Source organism: Ptiloglossa arizonensis, chromosome 2 (assembly GCF_051014685.1).
Source record: "Ptiloglossa arizonensis isolate GNS036 chromosome 2, iyPtiAriz1_principal, whole genome shotgun sequence".
NCBI classification, from domain to species: domain Eukaryota; kingdom Metazoa; phylum Arthropoda; class Insecta; order Hymenoptera; family Colletidae; genus Ptiloglossa; species Ptiloglossa arizonensis.
Window position 1 is genome coordinate 18,362,977 of NC_135049.1, and position 14,759 is coordinate 18,377,735.

At 32.8% G+C, this 14,759-nt stretch overlaps 2 protein-coding genes across 5 annotated transcripts; one reads left to right on the forward strand and one right to left on the reverse strand.

The window, feature by feature from the left end:
- Window positions 1-7,973: 7,973 nt before the first annotated feature.
- LOC143155227 (nucleoside diphosphate kinase 6) lies at window positions 7,974-10,239 on the reverse strand. 3 transcript variants are annotated; one of them, XM_076327693.1, is made up of 4 exons: window positions 10,055-10,239; window positions 9,610-9,913; window positions 9,446-9,541; window positions 7,974-8,458 (listed from the first exon to the last, which is right to left on the reverse strand). In XM_076327693.1, exons 1-4 carry the CDS (start codon window positions 10,130-10,132, stop codon window positions 8,406-8,408), a joined length of 531 nt encoding a protein of 176 aa, XP_076183808.1. In that variant the 5' UTR covers window positions 10,133-10,239; the 3' UTR covers window positions 7,974-8,405. The 3 variants fall into 3 exon arrangements, with proteins under 3 accessions (XP_076183808.1, XP_076183807.1, XP_076183809.1); XM_076327692.1 differs by lacking the exon at window positions 7,974-8,458 and having other exon boundaries at window positions 8,930-9,541; XM_076327694.1 differs by lacking the exon at window positions 7,974-8,458 and having other exon boundaries at window positions 8,930-9,541; window positions 9,610-9,926; window positions 10,055-10,215.
- Window positions 10,240-11,499: 1,260 nt separating this feature from the next.
- App-bp1 (Nedd8-activating enzyme E1 regulatory subunit APP-BP1) lies at window positions 11,500-14,064 on the forward strand. Of its 2 annotated transcripts, XM_076327689.1 has the most exons (9): window positions 11,500-11,614; window positions 11,687-11,763; window positions 11,963-12,127; window positions 12,200-12,382; window positions 12,463-12,958; window positions 13,027-13,160; window positions 13,240-13,442; window positions 13,532-13,668; window positions 13,762-14,064. In XM_076327689.1, exons 1-9 carry the CDS (start codon window positions 11,585-11,587, stop codon window positions 13,990-13,992), a joined length of 1,656 nt encoding a protein of 551 aa, XP_076183804.1. In that variant the 5' UTR covers window positions 11,500-11,584; the 3' UTR covers window positions 13,993-14,064. The 2 variants fall into 2 exon arrangements, with proteins under 2 accessions (XP_076183804.1, XP_076183805.1); XM_076327690.1 differs by lacking the exons at window positions 11,500-11,614; window positions 11,687-11,763 and having other exon boundaries at window positions 11,967-12,127; window positions 12,211-12,382.
- The last annotated feature ends 695 nt before the right edge of the window (window positions 14,065-14,759 follow it).

Consider the following 14,759-nt stretch of genomic DNA (forward strand, 5'->3'; position numbering starts at 1 on the left):
TCGGTGGAACTGTCTCTGTGTAACCGAGCCACGTCACCGGAAGCAATTGTTGACGTTTACTTATCGCAGCCGGACGAATCAAAACGGCGAGAGACGAGCCCAGCCTAATTTCGCGATAGTGTACTATTTAATGCCGTGTTTGATAAACCCAGTAATGGCATTACGCAAGTTCTAAGTAAGATGTCTTCAAGATGTACCAAGTGTCTCCTAAATGTTCTAGGAATTTCCCTGAACTTCCTGCAGACGTTCCTACGTTAATCCAAGGACTACTCTTAATGAACTTTACTCGGTATTACTAGAACGTGAAATCTGTGTTTTCGTCTAGACACTTCTCCGATAGAAACGCGAGCAACGAAACGCGTGGTGGATTGTTTTCTAGACGTGGCGTTGAAAAGGAGAAAGAAAAAGAAGAAAAAAAAGAGAAACGAGAAGAAAAGATGGTAATATCTTTACGAACGTGTTTAATTATTCACGATGAGAAGAAAAGAAGAAGAACGCAAGAGAAGATCACCGATAGCAAGACAACTCCATCCCAGTTCGCATGTTCGCGCGATCGAAGAACTCTTGGGCGAAGCGATTCGAACACTTCCGCTCGAAACTCGGAAATTACGTACACTCGATTCACGACACGAGACCCGAACTCGATGTTTCTACACGCCTACTTAGATAGAGAACTTGTAACAGTATTTATATTTCCACATCTAAGCACTTCGCAAGATAAAAAAAAAAAGAAAAGAAAAAAAAAGAACACATTCCTTAATTATAATCGAATCGATTTTTGCGTCCACTCCGAGTCTCCGAGGTGAAACGTATACGACGATGATACGACACACGTGCCCGCCATTGTTTCACACATTGTGGACGATTTTATCCGCACGATGAAACGACACTCGAACGCGTTTGCAAACAAACCGAACGCGTCATTTTTGAATACATAAGTACCGAAATAAGTATATATTTTTCGTAACGAGTGAACTTTTTTACGGAGAACAAATACGAGCAATGCGTTTTTTATACTCGTGAAAATGTTTACAGTCTAGACTTTCACTTTTGTACGCGGGCCTTTTTTTTTATCGACGATTTCTACCGAAAGGTTTTTTTATATTTCATGAAACTTTCGCGAAACAAACGAATCGATGCACCTTCGGCGGGTCTCGATCGTCGATTTACGATCCCTCGTGAAAAATCGTGCACGGCCGGACGCAGAAATCGATCCACGCGTGAAATTCACATTCGAATACTGTGCTCAAGAACAATAACTAAAAGTACTGTTGCGAATAAGCACTAATCTTTAAGAGTGTTGCATATGAAACTATCCACACCGTTTAATATTGGTATTGGTCATAGAATACGAGATTATGGGAGTGCGTAACGTATAGCTGTGAATTAGCTGTAAAGTATTATTCTCGTCAGGTACGGGAGCAGACTAACGCAAAATTCACGAGTCACCCTTTCTTTTTCTCTGTAATAAACACACCGTTGTATCCTCGTTTCGAGCATTTGTTAAGTCGTGTCGTATTGTTACCGTAAATCAAAATGTACATAACGAATCGTCGAATCCCCTCTGTAAAAATACATCTACAACGATATATGAAAATACTCTCGAAATTACGAATGATCCAAAACGATAGAGAAAAGAATCATTGTGTACGGCGCGTGTTCGTTCTTTGCAATTTTCTATCGTACAGTTCTACGTCGAATTAAGAAACTCGTGTACGAGGACTCTCTAACTGTCGTTTCTCGGTCCTGAGCTCGAGACCGTTTCGCGGCACCTAGACGATAAGAGCGAGTGGAATACAGCGAAAGTGGTAGGGATACGCGACAGTTAGAGAGGGACGAACGTACTTCACGCGCTGAACATTCATCATTGAAAAGGGTTGAGTATAATCGTGTATACTGAAAAGGGTTGAGTATAACCGTGTATATTGAAAAAGGTCGAGTATAATCGTGTATGCTGAAAAGGTTTGAGTATAATCGTGTATACTGAAAAGGTTTGAGTATAATCGTGTATACTGAAAAGGGTTGAGTATAATCGTGTATACTGAAAAGGTTTGAGTATAATCGTGTATACTGAAAAGGTTTGAGTATAATCGTGTATATTGAAAAAGGTCGAGTATAATCGTGTATACTGAGAAGGTTTGAGTATAATCGTGTACACTGAAAAGGTTTGAGTATAATCGTGTATATTGAAAAAGGTCGAGTATAATCGTGTATACTGAGAAGGTTTGAGTATAATCGTGTACACTGAAAAGGTTTGAGTATAATCGTGTATATTGAAAAGGTTTGAGTATAATCGTGTATACTGAAAAGGTTTGAGTATAATCGTGTTTACTGAAAAGGTTTGAGTATGATCGTGTATATTGAAAAGGTTTGAGTATGATCGTGTATATTGAAAAGGTTTGAGTATAATCGTGTATACTGAAAAGGTTTGAGTATAATCGTGTATACTGAAAAGGATTGAGTATGATCGTGTATATTGAAAAGGTTTGAGTATAATCGTGTATACTGAGAAAGTTTGAGTATGATCGTGTATACCGAAAAGGGTCGAGTGTAGTCGTGTATATTGAGAAGAGTTGAGTATAATCGTGTTTAGTCTGCTCAGTACAAACGACGAACGAATCGCGTGCAGTAGCGAGTTAAAAGTGTCCCTTTTTTCTGTTTCTTGTAACATATCATAAGATGTAAGCGAATCGAATGCTGAGATCCTTTCGCGTTAAAAGAAGAGCGATATCGATGGACGAACAACGCGTTGTTCGATCCTGGGACTACCACCGCCGAACCACTCGGTTTCGGCTGTGACAGGCGAGCGAATTTTCGTACGATGTCTAATGACAATCGATATTAGCTTGAGCAGTTGCTAGAATTATCGTTATCCCTCCGTTGGTGATTCGTTGGAAGGTCGTGATTGGCCATCGAGACAAACTTTTACTTTTGGTGCGAACACCAACTTATCCAACCATCGATCCAACCAAGCTAACCGAACAAACTTCCTCACACTCGTTCGATTCGTTCTGAAAAGGGCGTACACGTTCCCACGAGCCGACGTATGAACAATTTATTGCGAATATCCACTCGTACCTCTCCGTTGGTTCTTCAAACGTTCAGACACCATGAATCATGGGACGGGTTTACAATTTTATTGTGCTCGGAGACACGTCACAGAGGAGCTTGATATTTTTCTTCGAGATCGAATTCCTTCTTAACCCTACAGAGGATAGTCTGGCCCAAAGAATTAAAATTTGGATTTTCTTTGCGAATTAATTGGATAGAATTAATTAAATCTTCTCGTTGAATACCTTTTCGATTACTTTCTTCTTTCGTTCTGTTCGAGTTCGAAAATTCTTATTTAAACAGTTTTTTAAATAAAGGAAGGCAATTTTGTCAGGTTTAAATTACCCCCAAACGCGATCGATATTATTAAATTTATAATTTCGTATCGATAATATTGAAACAATATTTCAAACTTTTCTCCTCGAACAATATATGTATACATACCATATATTTCTCGGTATATTGTGCAATACTGCCAACACACATCTCAATATATTGACAGGACCTCGAGAATGTCAAACACTTTTTGATTGATATGATATATCGCATCGATCCACGATATCGTCCCTATACAGTGACTATTATTACCAATATTCAATATTGCAAAATATTAAAACTATACAAAGTTATCTTTAAACAAGCTTACGTATTTAACATAATCGTACCTAACCGTTACACACACAATTTTACGTAATTTATATATCGATCCTCGTGCGTTGAATTATATTCAAAAATAGAACGAATAAATGACCCAATTTTACAACTGATTCGCTCATAAATCGTTTACTTACTCCATTTCTGAAGATGACTCGAATAATCGAAACATTAAATACATAAGCTTGGTCGAAGGATTACTTACAAATCATAAACTTACAAATCAAAAATTTGAAGTCAAACGCAACAACATCGAACGCTGAAATATTTTTAAAAGCTGACAAAAATCGTAGATAGATAATAATAATAAATTGAAACTGTATTCAGACCCGAAAGAAAAGACAAGGTTTCGATCTAGATGATATAAAAGAAAAAGTAAGAGAAATTTTACAAAGGGTCTGTCGAGGTTTCTTTTATTTACCGTACGTGCGACGAGCTCGTCAAGATTGTTAATTTTTTACATCGACCTCGAAAATAAATTTACAGACACGCGATCTCCAGTGTCCTGAGAGTGACACGCGACACGATTACTCGCAGAAGAAAATCATGGTGCACAACGCACGTGTAATATCATCTTTAGTTCCAGTGCGAATTCCCATTCGGGAATCTTCCGGTTCGATTTTTCTTATTGCATAAGATTTTCTTCTCGCGCGTCCTCTGTCCTTGCATTCTGGTTTCTTGTCTCGCGTTCCCCAGGGAAATATAACCGAGTTCAAAGCACTCGTTGCCCGCCGCGAAACTTTAACGCAACAATTTTACCGAGAAAATGTCCACCGGGATTCTGATTGGTAGATATACATATACCTACTCCTGGAAACAGATCTCGATTCTTTGGGTTCGTGTTCTCGAAAACGAGCAATTAATACACGAACACGCGACACGGAGGAAATCTTTCACACACAATTTTGAAAGTATTCAATTTTTCTATCGCTGAACAAACCTAAACACGACGAGAACGTCGGTGAAGAAAGTCAATTATATTACGCTATAATTTTCATTGATAACGAAAGACTGTGGAACAAAAATCATTCTTTCAATTTCGACAATTATACGTACACGTGTCGACGAATGAAACATAAGCAAGTATATTAGTACAAAAAAAAAGAAAAGAAAGCCGAAGAATATCGTTTTCGTTCTCTGTGAGGAAATATAATTATTACCACCGATTATTAGCCAACCCTCCGTAACTTAAATTTTAAGAACCGTGTATTTTACGATACGTACTACAATACACAGAAGAAAATGTGTATCGATTGCTCAAGCGAAAAATTGAATATACCATTAGACGGAAAGGATGTTCGAAAAGGGAAAATGATAGAAATAATAGCTTTATACGCTGATTCAATTCTCAACAGTTATCGAATCGGCGGGATTTGCTTCTGCCGTCCTTCCGTTGCAGCGAATCCTATACGAAATTGCAGCGTAACGTATTTCGAGCGTAATTCAAAACATTCTGCTGAGGTTTAACACGTAAGTCTTTGAAAATACCATGTAACATTATACGTATAAGAGATCACCGAACAGTAATCGTTATTAAAGGATCGTGAATAGACACTGGTGTCCCCCCAACAGTGACGACGTTACTGAACTTTTTCTATAATACCTTGTATATAGCATTGAACGTTGTACGATATTAACGATAGATGATTATTTAATGTTAGAGGAGTGCTATTAAAACGTTAGGCTGAATTTCTATTTTCACTCTCCATAAATTTCGTCTAAACAAGAGTTCTGCGGACTCGAGTGCGAATTTCGATACGCCAAACGGAGAAATTAATGGCTACGCGCATGCGCGCACTATCGGCTTTCTGGCGCGCGACAGTTGGTGAACGTACTCGTACAACTGTCGCTCGATTCGACGACACAATCGAAGGGTGACACTCTCGACCGCTCCTCGACGGAAAAATTGTACAACAGCGAAATATTCACAGTGCTCAATAGGTTTTTAGTCGGCAAACTATTTATGTATTCTTTTATTTTTCTTCAAAAATTATCAAGAATAATTGAAGTATAATCGTGCAAAATTGGGAACAGTTTAAGTCATCGTTTTGCTGGTTTCGATTTTGTTCAAAAGATACAATTTGAACTTTGAATTTTTTGCATATGTAGACGAAAATGAGCTATACAAATGAAATTTTATCTCCAGAGGTATGCTTTCACGGAGAAGAATTAGCTAAAATTTTGTTTCAAGTTGAAAAATAATTTTGTGTATTATGAACAAATTCGTATTCGGAACTTGGTGTGCTCATTTTCTTATTTTTTTCAACATGTTACTACAGTATGGATTCGTACTGGACTAAACTGTCTGGTGAATGAGAAATCGCTGAATACAACTTGAATTAATTAGTCCACGGAAAGTCGATAATACGCGCCTAGCCCGAGAGCTGACAAATTTTGAAGTATCTATCGGTAAACATTTTACATAGACTGACCGTGGTCTATTAATGTTCTGAAAGAACACTCTCATGCACTTTACAGAATTCTCTATGATACCCGTTCTATCGAATGTAAATCTTTGTACAGAAAATCGATGTCTTGTATTAAGAGATATTAATGATAACTTTCACATTTCTTTACAGTTTTCATCGGGAACGATTTTACAAAAAATTGGTTCATTTAACGTGCTCTCTTATTTGACTGAGAGTAGCGTACGTGTGCATGCATGTGTATCTATGCGTGTGATCAGTGACGAGCGATTTAACGTTTTATTGATTATTTATACCGAATTAGCGGTAGCTAAAACGAAGACGAATTAGTTTCCTTTTTTTAACAAATTCGTAACACCTAAGAACAATTATAACGATGAATTTGTAAAAGCTTATTAACGAATCGAAATATCAAAGTTTCGAAAGAAAATCAACATCGATAATCCACTAGTCCTTTAAACACCGAAAAAATTGTAATTGTTAAAAAATCGCGATGTAAAATGAGTACAAGACGAAAATCACAGATTTGTTTCAAGACTTTGTTTAGAATACATTTACTTTGTAGATTCCTTTGTAAACATATCCAAATGTTCAGCATTTCAAGCGAAATAATTGAAAAAGGTTTCACTTATTACAAATTCTTCGGAAAAGTATTTAATTCTTTTTTTTTCATTAATTTTTATTTTTATACCACGTTTAAAATCCCATCAACCACCACATGAGTTATTAGTGGCTCCGTATTCAAATTTTGTTACTTTATGTTGAATAAAAATTAAAAAAAAAATGTTTCCATCACGGAGTCGGTCTTCGGAAGATTAGATTAACAATAACGAGAACAATAATGTTCGCAGTCCCTGATGTCCTCACGCCGATTTGTAAATCACGCCACATGCTTGTACAAATGATGCGACTTGAAAAATATTGCAAAAACGATAGGAGACGTAAGAAGACGATAATAAGTATTTCCTTAAAACTTTACGCTCGTCGTTTATAAACGCAGTTTCCTGCACGACTTTGGCAGACTGCCCACGCTTGAAGAATTTATTATGCTCCAAGTTTTGCAATTTCGTTCACTTTTAAAGATTCCATGGGTTACCCCTGTACGCGTCTCTCATGATTTACATTCTTCCTCGAAAATTATCACGTACGACTAACTTGCCGAAGCGTTTCCAATATTATTTAATTCAACTTCTTGTATTAACGCCCGATTTTTGTAATGGCGGTGTATATGAAAAGAATGACAAAATAGAAACAGTATGCGTATGTTTGCGCGTGTGTTTGTGCGTGTATGAAAGAGAGAAAGAGGACAGTCGAATTCCATGAACCCATGGTTCCATTTGGTATCATGTAACAAATATAAACATCAACTAATACTTTGTAAATAACTAAGAAAGTGAACGATGAGGGAGTACATTCGACGTCATTGTAAATACACGAAAAACGAATTGCTGGGTATTGTACGTCTGTATTATCGTTTGTCGAACAATGTATCTTATATTACAGAATAATAAAACAAAAAAGACTTATCAAAATTTTTATCTTATCCTTCGCACTGCTCCATTCGTGAAATTATTTTTCTTCTCGTTGTTACGAACAAATTTGTGTTTTCCAAAACTAGAAACCATTTATTGGTATCGACATAATCTTGATCAGAAGCCAAATTAATTATATGAATTACTTAATTAAGTAAGAGTGACTATGAAATTAACAGTACAATCGAAACTTGTGTCAATACCCTGAAAAAAAATTATGATTCGTGTGATTTTTTGACGATGACATTATAATTTCAAGAATCCGTAAAATTGTTTCATCTCATCTTTTATCGTGTTCTCCTGATACAAAATTTTAAAGTCGACCAACAAATTTTGTTAAAGTTCCGAAAATTTTAATTCGTATAGTTACTTGAAAGTTACACCACGATTCCAGTAATCCACATTTTAAAAGGGGATTCATTTGGGGAAACTAAATAAATAACTTTGTTTTTATTAAAACATTATCTTACAAACAAAACTCTGAGTTTGAAGAGGTAAACATGATTATTATAATATATAATAAGAATATTAATAATTCATAGCCATAACAGTAGTACTCCAGTAAAAACCAGGTCCACAGAGGATTTGTTTTTTGGTTTAACTTTGTTGTTTAACAATATTTTACTTTTACTAATAACTTCATACAGATATTATAACGTTTCATTCAAAGTAATTTCTAAAGATATTAAAAATGTATTAAAATTTATGTATGCCTATTACGTGTACTAATTTGAAAGAATATCTATTGCAGAACCCCTAAATGGGTCTCACATGACCCCTCATATAATAAAAAAGCTGAAACAATGAAAAAAATTATATTTTTAAAAAAAGTTTTAATTGAGCTTGAATCAAAAAAATTAATCATTCAAATATCTTTAATACATTTATCTGCGAATAAAGACAATATTACTATTAAAATCTTAATACCCTGTGAAATCTAAACAAATATAATAGGTTATTCAATAAGTTTTGTCGTTTGATGGAACAATACTGTTCAATGTAGTATTACTCAATAAGTTTTGTTGTTCTATAAATGTCTAGTATTATAATCTTCAATAAGTTTTATCGAACGACAAAACAACCTAGTATATTTAATATCACCCTAAAACAACATATTTAAATATATATATATGAATTCATTGTTATTATACACTTATAAGTAAATATACATATCTTTTATATTTTTAATAAGGAACATGTAAATACTTGTATATGTACAAGTATGTATTTTACAAATGTAAATATCTCCAATTGTTATAATGAATATGTATATTTTCAAAATTTTCTCTTAAACACTTTTCATTTTCTTTTTTCTCACCTACATATACATATACATATACATATACATATATATATATTTAATTGTTTGTATAACACAATTATATTAATGTGCACATGTAAAAGGTATTTCTAAACTGGGTATTGACTCTTTACCAAAGTATTTCACTAACTGCATTTATAAAAATAGGATGTCAAATTGTCAAGCATGTAAACATTCCTTAATATTGCATGTATGTTAAATAATGATAAGAATAATAGTATTGGTTTCATCTATTCGACACTGCAATGCCTTTTTATTCAAGAAACCCTATTTCAAACATTTTCCCTAACAGACAACATTTAACAACTATAACGTAAAGAAAGCATTTGTAGATCTATAACATTCAACAAGAATTTACTATTTTATTGTTAATATTTATTTTGTAATTTGTTCTGTATGAATATTCGTAAACCGTTTATCAATAGTATGTAGAAATGCTATTGGGTCAAAATGAACCTGACCTGAGCTATAGTATCTTTCTTCATTTTCATGCCATTTCTGAATATCAAAATCTTTAAAAAATATTGATATTTCACGTTCTACAGATTTTTCTGAATCTAAAAGAATAATTTTGCATTATATGTACAAATAATACAAGAAAAATTCTTTATTAAAATTACCATACCAGATCCATGTGTTACATTTCTTGTATCAGATAAACCAAACATTCCACGAATTGAGTCCGGTGCAATATATTGAGCTTGATAAACTTTCGTAGGACCCATTAATTTTCTCCACTTAAAAATAGCAGCATAATCAGCTAAAATGTGAATATCAGATGGGCCGCTGCACATAAACGTCAAAAGACGATTATAAAAAAATTTATTTTTGTGTTCAGCATAAAATAATTCTGCTTCTTGTGGTGTAACTATTGTTCTGCGTGATCTGATAATTTTGAAATTGTTTTCAATGATTAAATCTCGAATTTTCTGAAAATAAGCACTGAAAATTTTAATAATGCTAAAGTTGTAGTATTTAAAAGCTAACTCTGTCTCAATACTTTTTTTTTTATGATTTAAAATTATGGATACACAAAGGTTATGTATAAAATTTAGGTTACATCCTCTTACTTTAAGCACAAAGGGAGATTTAACAGCATGTGGTTTGATTATTGCCAATGTTAGCTGCAGAGATTTTTGCGCTTGCATGTTACCATGTTTTTATCAATCCCTTTTATAAAATTCGAAAAATCTCATTATGTAATGAGAACGATTTTAAAGTCTTCGTTAAGTATCACATATTCTATTGGTTTAACTCTTCAAACAGAATTCAAATCATAGCAGCACATAATATTAGATTATTAAATTCGAATATTTATGAAAATGTTCTTATGACCAATTATAACATTTTTATTTATAAATCTAATTTTTTTAAACTATATTTTAAGATTGGTTAAATACTTTCTACAAGCGATTAAATAATTTATAAATACTATTATGATACTTTATTGTTCGTGTAAAACTTATTTAAGCACTTGGAATTTCATGAAAACGCAGAATATTTGACAGTACTTATTTTGACATATCAATATAATTTTTTAATTTGTATTCAATATCGTACATTTATAATGATTAAATACGCTTCTTTTTGTTTTATAAAGAGCGCTCTAGCATAATGAAACAAGTTAAAATATATAAATTTCTCATACTACAAAAAATCGGTTATTTACCGTTCTGCAATTTGTGGCTTTGTTTTAAAGATGCAAGCAGTTAATAAAAGATCCAGATACCGGGGTACGCAGTTCTAATTCTACAGGTAAGTGCACGTTTGACCACTCGCAAGAATATGAAGAACTACAGACAAAATAGACATTACAGATACTATTTCAGTATCACTTTCAACATTATCGATTTGAACTAGAATAAGATTCTAACGCTAGAAATTATAAGAATTAAAATTAAAGATGCCGACAGTTGCTTATTACAAATGTTTATAAATATTCAATGTATTTTCAATCATAAATTTATCACGTTATGGAAGATTTATTTATTGTATGAAAACACGGTGTATAAGATTCTAAAGTCTGAGCCAAGGAATAAAGGGGCGAAAGTTACCATTTACGGATAAGGTAAACACTCACGGTCACTTTACTCCCCAAAAACATAAATGTACCGTCAGTGACCCATGTCGATTCGGACTTTTCTATTCATTCTAGTCATTCTACATATTTGAAGATGAGGGGAAAAGAATGGTATACAAACTTACCGATTGTAGAATACTGATCGATAAACGCCTTCACGACGAATTCCGACGATGTAATTCGTGGGACAGTGCTCCCAATCAGTCAAGTTTTTTTGTGTATGTGCGACTCGATGACATCAAAAACAGTAACGGACAAATAAATATTACAAACTTTGAAATGCAGCGGGTTCTGCTCTGACAAATATCTCGCAATGAATTTTTAGAGATATTCTTTCCTTCTTTAGTTTCTTTATTCATTTTTTAAATACTTTTGAACAATTTTTTAAAACATCCAAACATAGAACCATATAACACCCTTTCTTACTCGATCAGCATACTATACTGATGCTGTTTTTAACGCGCATGTGCAATAAAGCCGGTCCAGCTGAGATACTGCCCAACACGTATAGTGTCATATAATGTTATATGTCACTAATAATAAGTGTATTGTATGTTATTTCCTGTGTTACAGATCTGTTTTTTTCCCAAAAAAGTGTTATTAACTGAACTATTTTTACTAGTCCGTCCTTATGGCATCGCCAGCACCAAAATCGCCAGAACAATCTGAAAGAAATAGAAAATACGATAGGCAATTAAGGTATAATGTCTGGTGAAAAGGTTATTTTGGGGTTAAAAATTATAGTATATTTTCTTTACCCAGAAAAAATATTATATAATTCAATTACTCTTAAGAACTTTATATCTTTTTCTCTCCAATAAGTGTATTTGCATACATATTAAAATATTTTTATTCGTATGTATTTTAAAAACATTACATTTAATATCTATATGTATAGGTTGTGGGGCGATCATGGTCAAGCTGCATTGGAAGGTGCACATGTTTGTGTCATAAATGCTACAGGTCTTGGCACAGAGATTTTGAAATCTTTAGTCCTTCCAGGTATCGGAGCATTTACAATTATAGATGGTAAAAAAATTACTAATGAAGACATCGGAGCAAAGTATGTAAATGAGAATATTAATTACAATTTAATAACACATAAGATAACTTTATATTAAATCAATTTGAACAGTTTTTTTTTAGAAGCAGATAGTGTTGGAAAATCACGGGCACAGGTAGCAATGCAAATGCTTTTAGAATTAAATTCAGATGTTAGAGGTGATTATATAGACGAAGAACCTGAACAAATTTTGTATAATAGTCCTGATTTTTTCAACAATTTTACCGTTGTTGTAGCTACTTCACTTGTTGAAAAGTAAGAATGATGATAATTAAAAATATTCTAGCAATAACGTAGGATTACTTTTATTTAATTAAAGAAATAAAAATTTTCAGATCTTTAATTCTTTTATCACAAAGGCTTTGGGAGTTGAATATTCCATTAATAGTATGCAGGAGTATAGGGTTTATTGCATATATGAGGATTCAAGTGAAAGAGCACACAGTTATAGAAACACATCCAGATAATGAAACACCAGATTTACGTTTAGATAAACCATTTGAGACATTAAAAAAGCATCTTGATTCTATAAATCTTGAAGAAATGAACTTTAAAGATTACTCTCATGTACCATATTTAGTTATATTATACAAATTCTTACAAAAATGGATTGCAGTTAGAAAAGAATTACCCAAAACATACAAGGAAAAAGAAGAATTTAGAGAATTAATAAAGGAGGGTATGAAAAGACATGAAAATGATATGACAAATAATGAAGAAAATTTTGAAGAAGCTCTTAAAGCAGTGAATACATGCATAGGATATACGGAAATTCCAGACAACGTGACGAATATTCTAAACGATACTCGGTGCATCAATTTAACAGCCAAGGTATAAGAAAAAGGAATGTTGAATACTAGTAAATTGTTGAATTTCAAATTGACTTACTGTGTTTCCAGAGCAGTTCATTTTGGATTATTGCAAAAGCTATAAGAGATTTCTGTGAGAACGAAGGAACTGGATTATTACCATTAAAAGGTATTTTGCCGGATATGACAGCAGATACTGAGAAATATATAACGCTTCAGCAAATGTAAGATTCTTTTTCATAGAAATCTCTTATTATAATATTAATTTTTTTATCACATTTCCATAAAAATTATTTATTTTAGTTACCACAAACAAGCGGTATCTGACGCGGAAGCAGTGTGGCGACGTACACTACAGTTATTACGGCAATTAAGCAAACCATCAGATTCTATTTCCGAAAGAGATGTTAAGTTATTTTGCAGACATGCTTCAAATATACATGTAGAAAGAGGAACGTGTATAGCAGATGAATATGATTCTAAAATTTCTGATACATGTAATATAGGTAGCATTTTGAAGACATTTATAATATTTACACGTACATTTGAATATGAAAAATACATATTTGATAACAATTTTATATATTCTTTTCAGTGCAAAGTTTAGAAAATCCAGATAGTATGATGATTTACTATGTTGTTCTTAGGGGAGTTGAAAAATTTCAGGCAGAATGCAACTCATATCCCGGTGAATTTGATGATCAAGTAGAACCCGACATCGTAAAGCTTAAAGTATTTTCTTATTCAAATTTATAATACTAGCATTTTGAAGTAAAAATATAATGTTAAACTTTAACAAAATGATATAATTTAATTCTTTTCCAGGCATACATAACAAAATTATTAATTGAATGGGGATGTGGACCATTAGCAAAAGATGATTATGTGCATGAATTTTGTCGATTTGGTGGATCAGAATTACATTCGGTATCCGCATTTTTAGGTGGCCTCGCAGCTCAGGAAGTTATAAAGTTTGTTACAAATCAGTATAAACCAGTTCATAACACCTTTATATACGATGCAGTTACATCGAATTCTGGAACATTTTTTTTTTAGTGTTGAGCATTAAATTAATGACATACTTTTGTATCAAATAAAAAAAATACAATTATGTGGTTTACAAAACAAGTTTTGCATATTTTTCAATTGATTATCATATGGCCCTTTTTTGTTTCTAGAACGTTATATTAATTTCTTCCTAAAAATCTACCGAATCATGTGTTCATTAGTAATACATTAAAACTCAAGTTGAACGAGTATAATATCAACACTTTAATGTAGCAATGAACTGATACACAAGTCATTTCGTTCTTATTTATAATAAACAACTATTACAATAAATACGTATAAGGTGGAAAGCAAATTAGTATTTTATAATACCTTATGATCGACATTGTACGCAAATATTAATATTTTACCGGTGTTCCACTCTTAATACAACTTAATAAAACGGGTTGCGCTTTGATTTTCGTATTTCTTCACTTTGTACGTTAACATCTTATATCACGTTATATTATTGTTACTTTATCGATATTGAATTAACTGTATCCTGAGTATACTAATTAACCGTTAACTATGATTAACAATACTACAATATAAAACTCTGACACTCTACTTTCACACAAACCACTTCAGTATCCTGAACATATTCAGTATCCTATATAATTATTATTTGCAATGTGACTATCCTTTGACTATCCCTTCATTTATTTTTACTTAATTTACATATTACATTGATTTTCCGTAAATCTTGTTTAGTAACAATAGTATTCAAAATTCAAAGAATTGTAAGTTCAGAAGTAGTTATGCGAAAGCTTTACAAA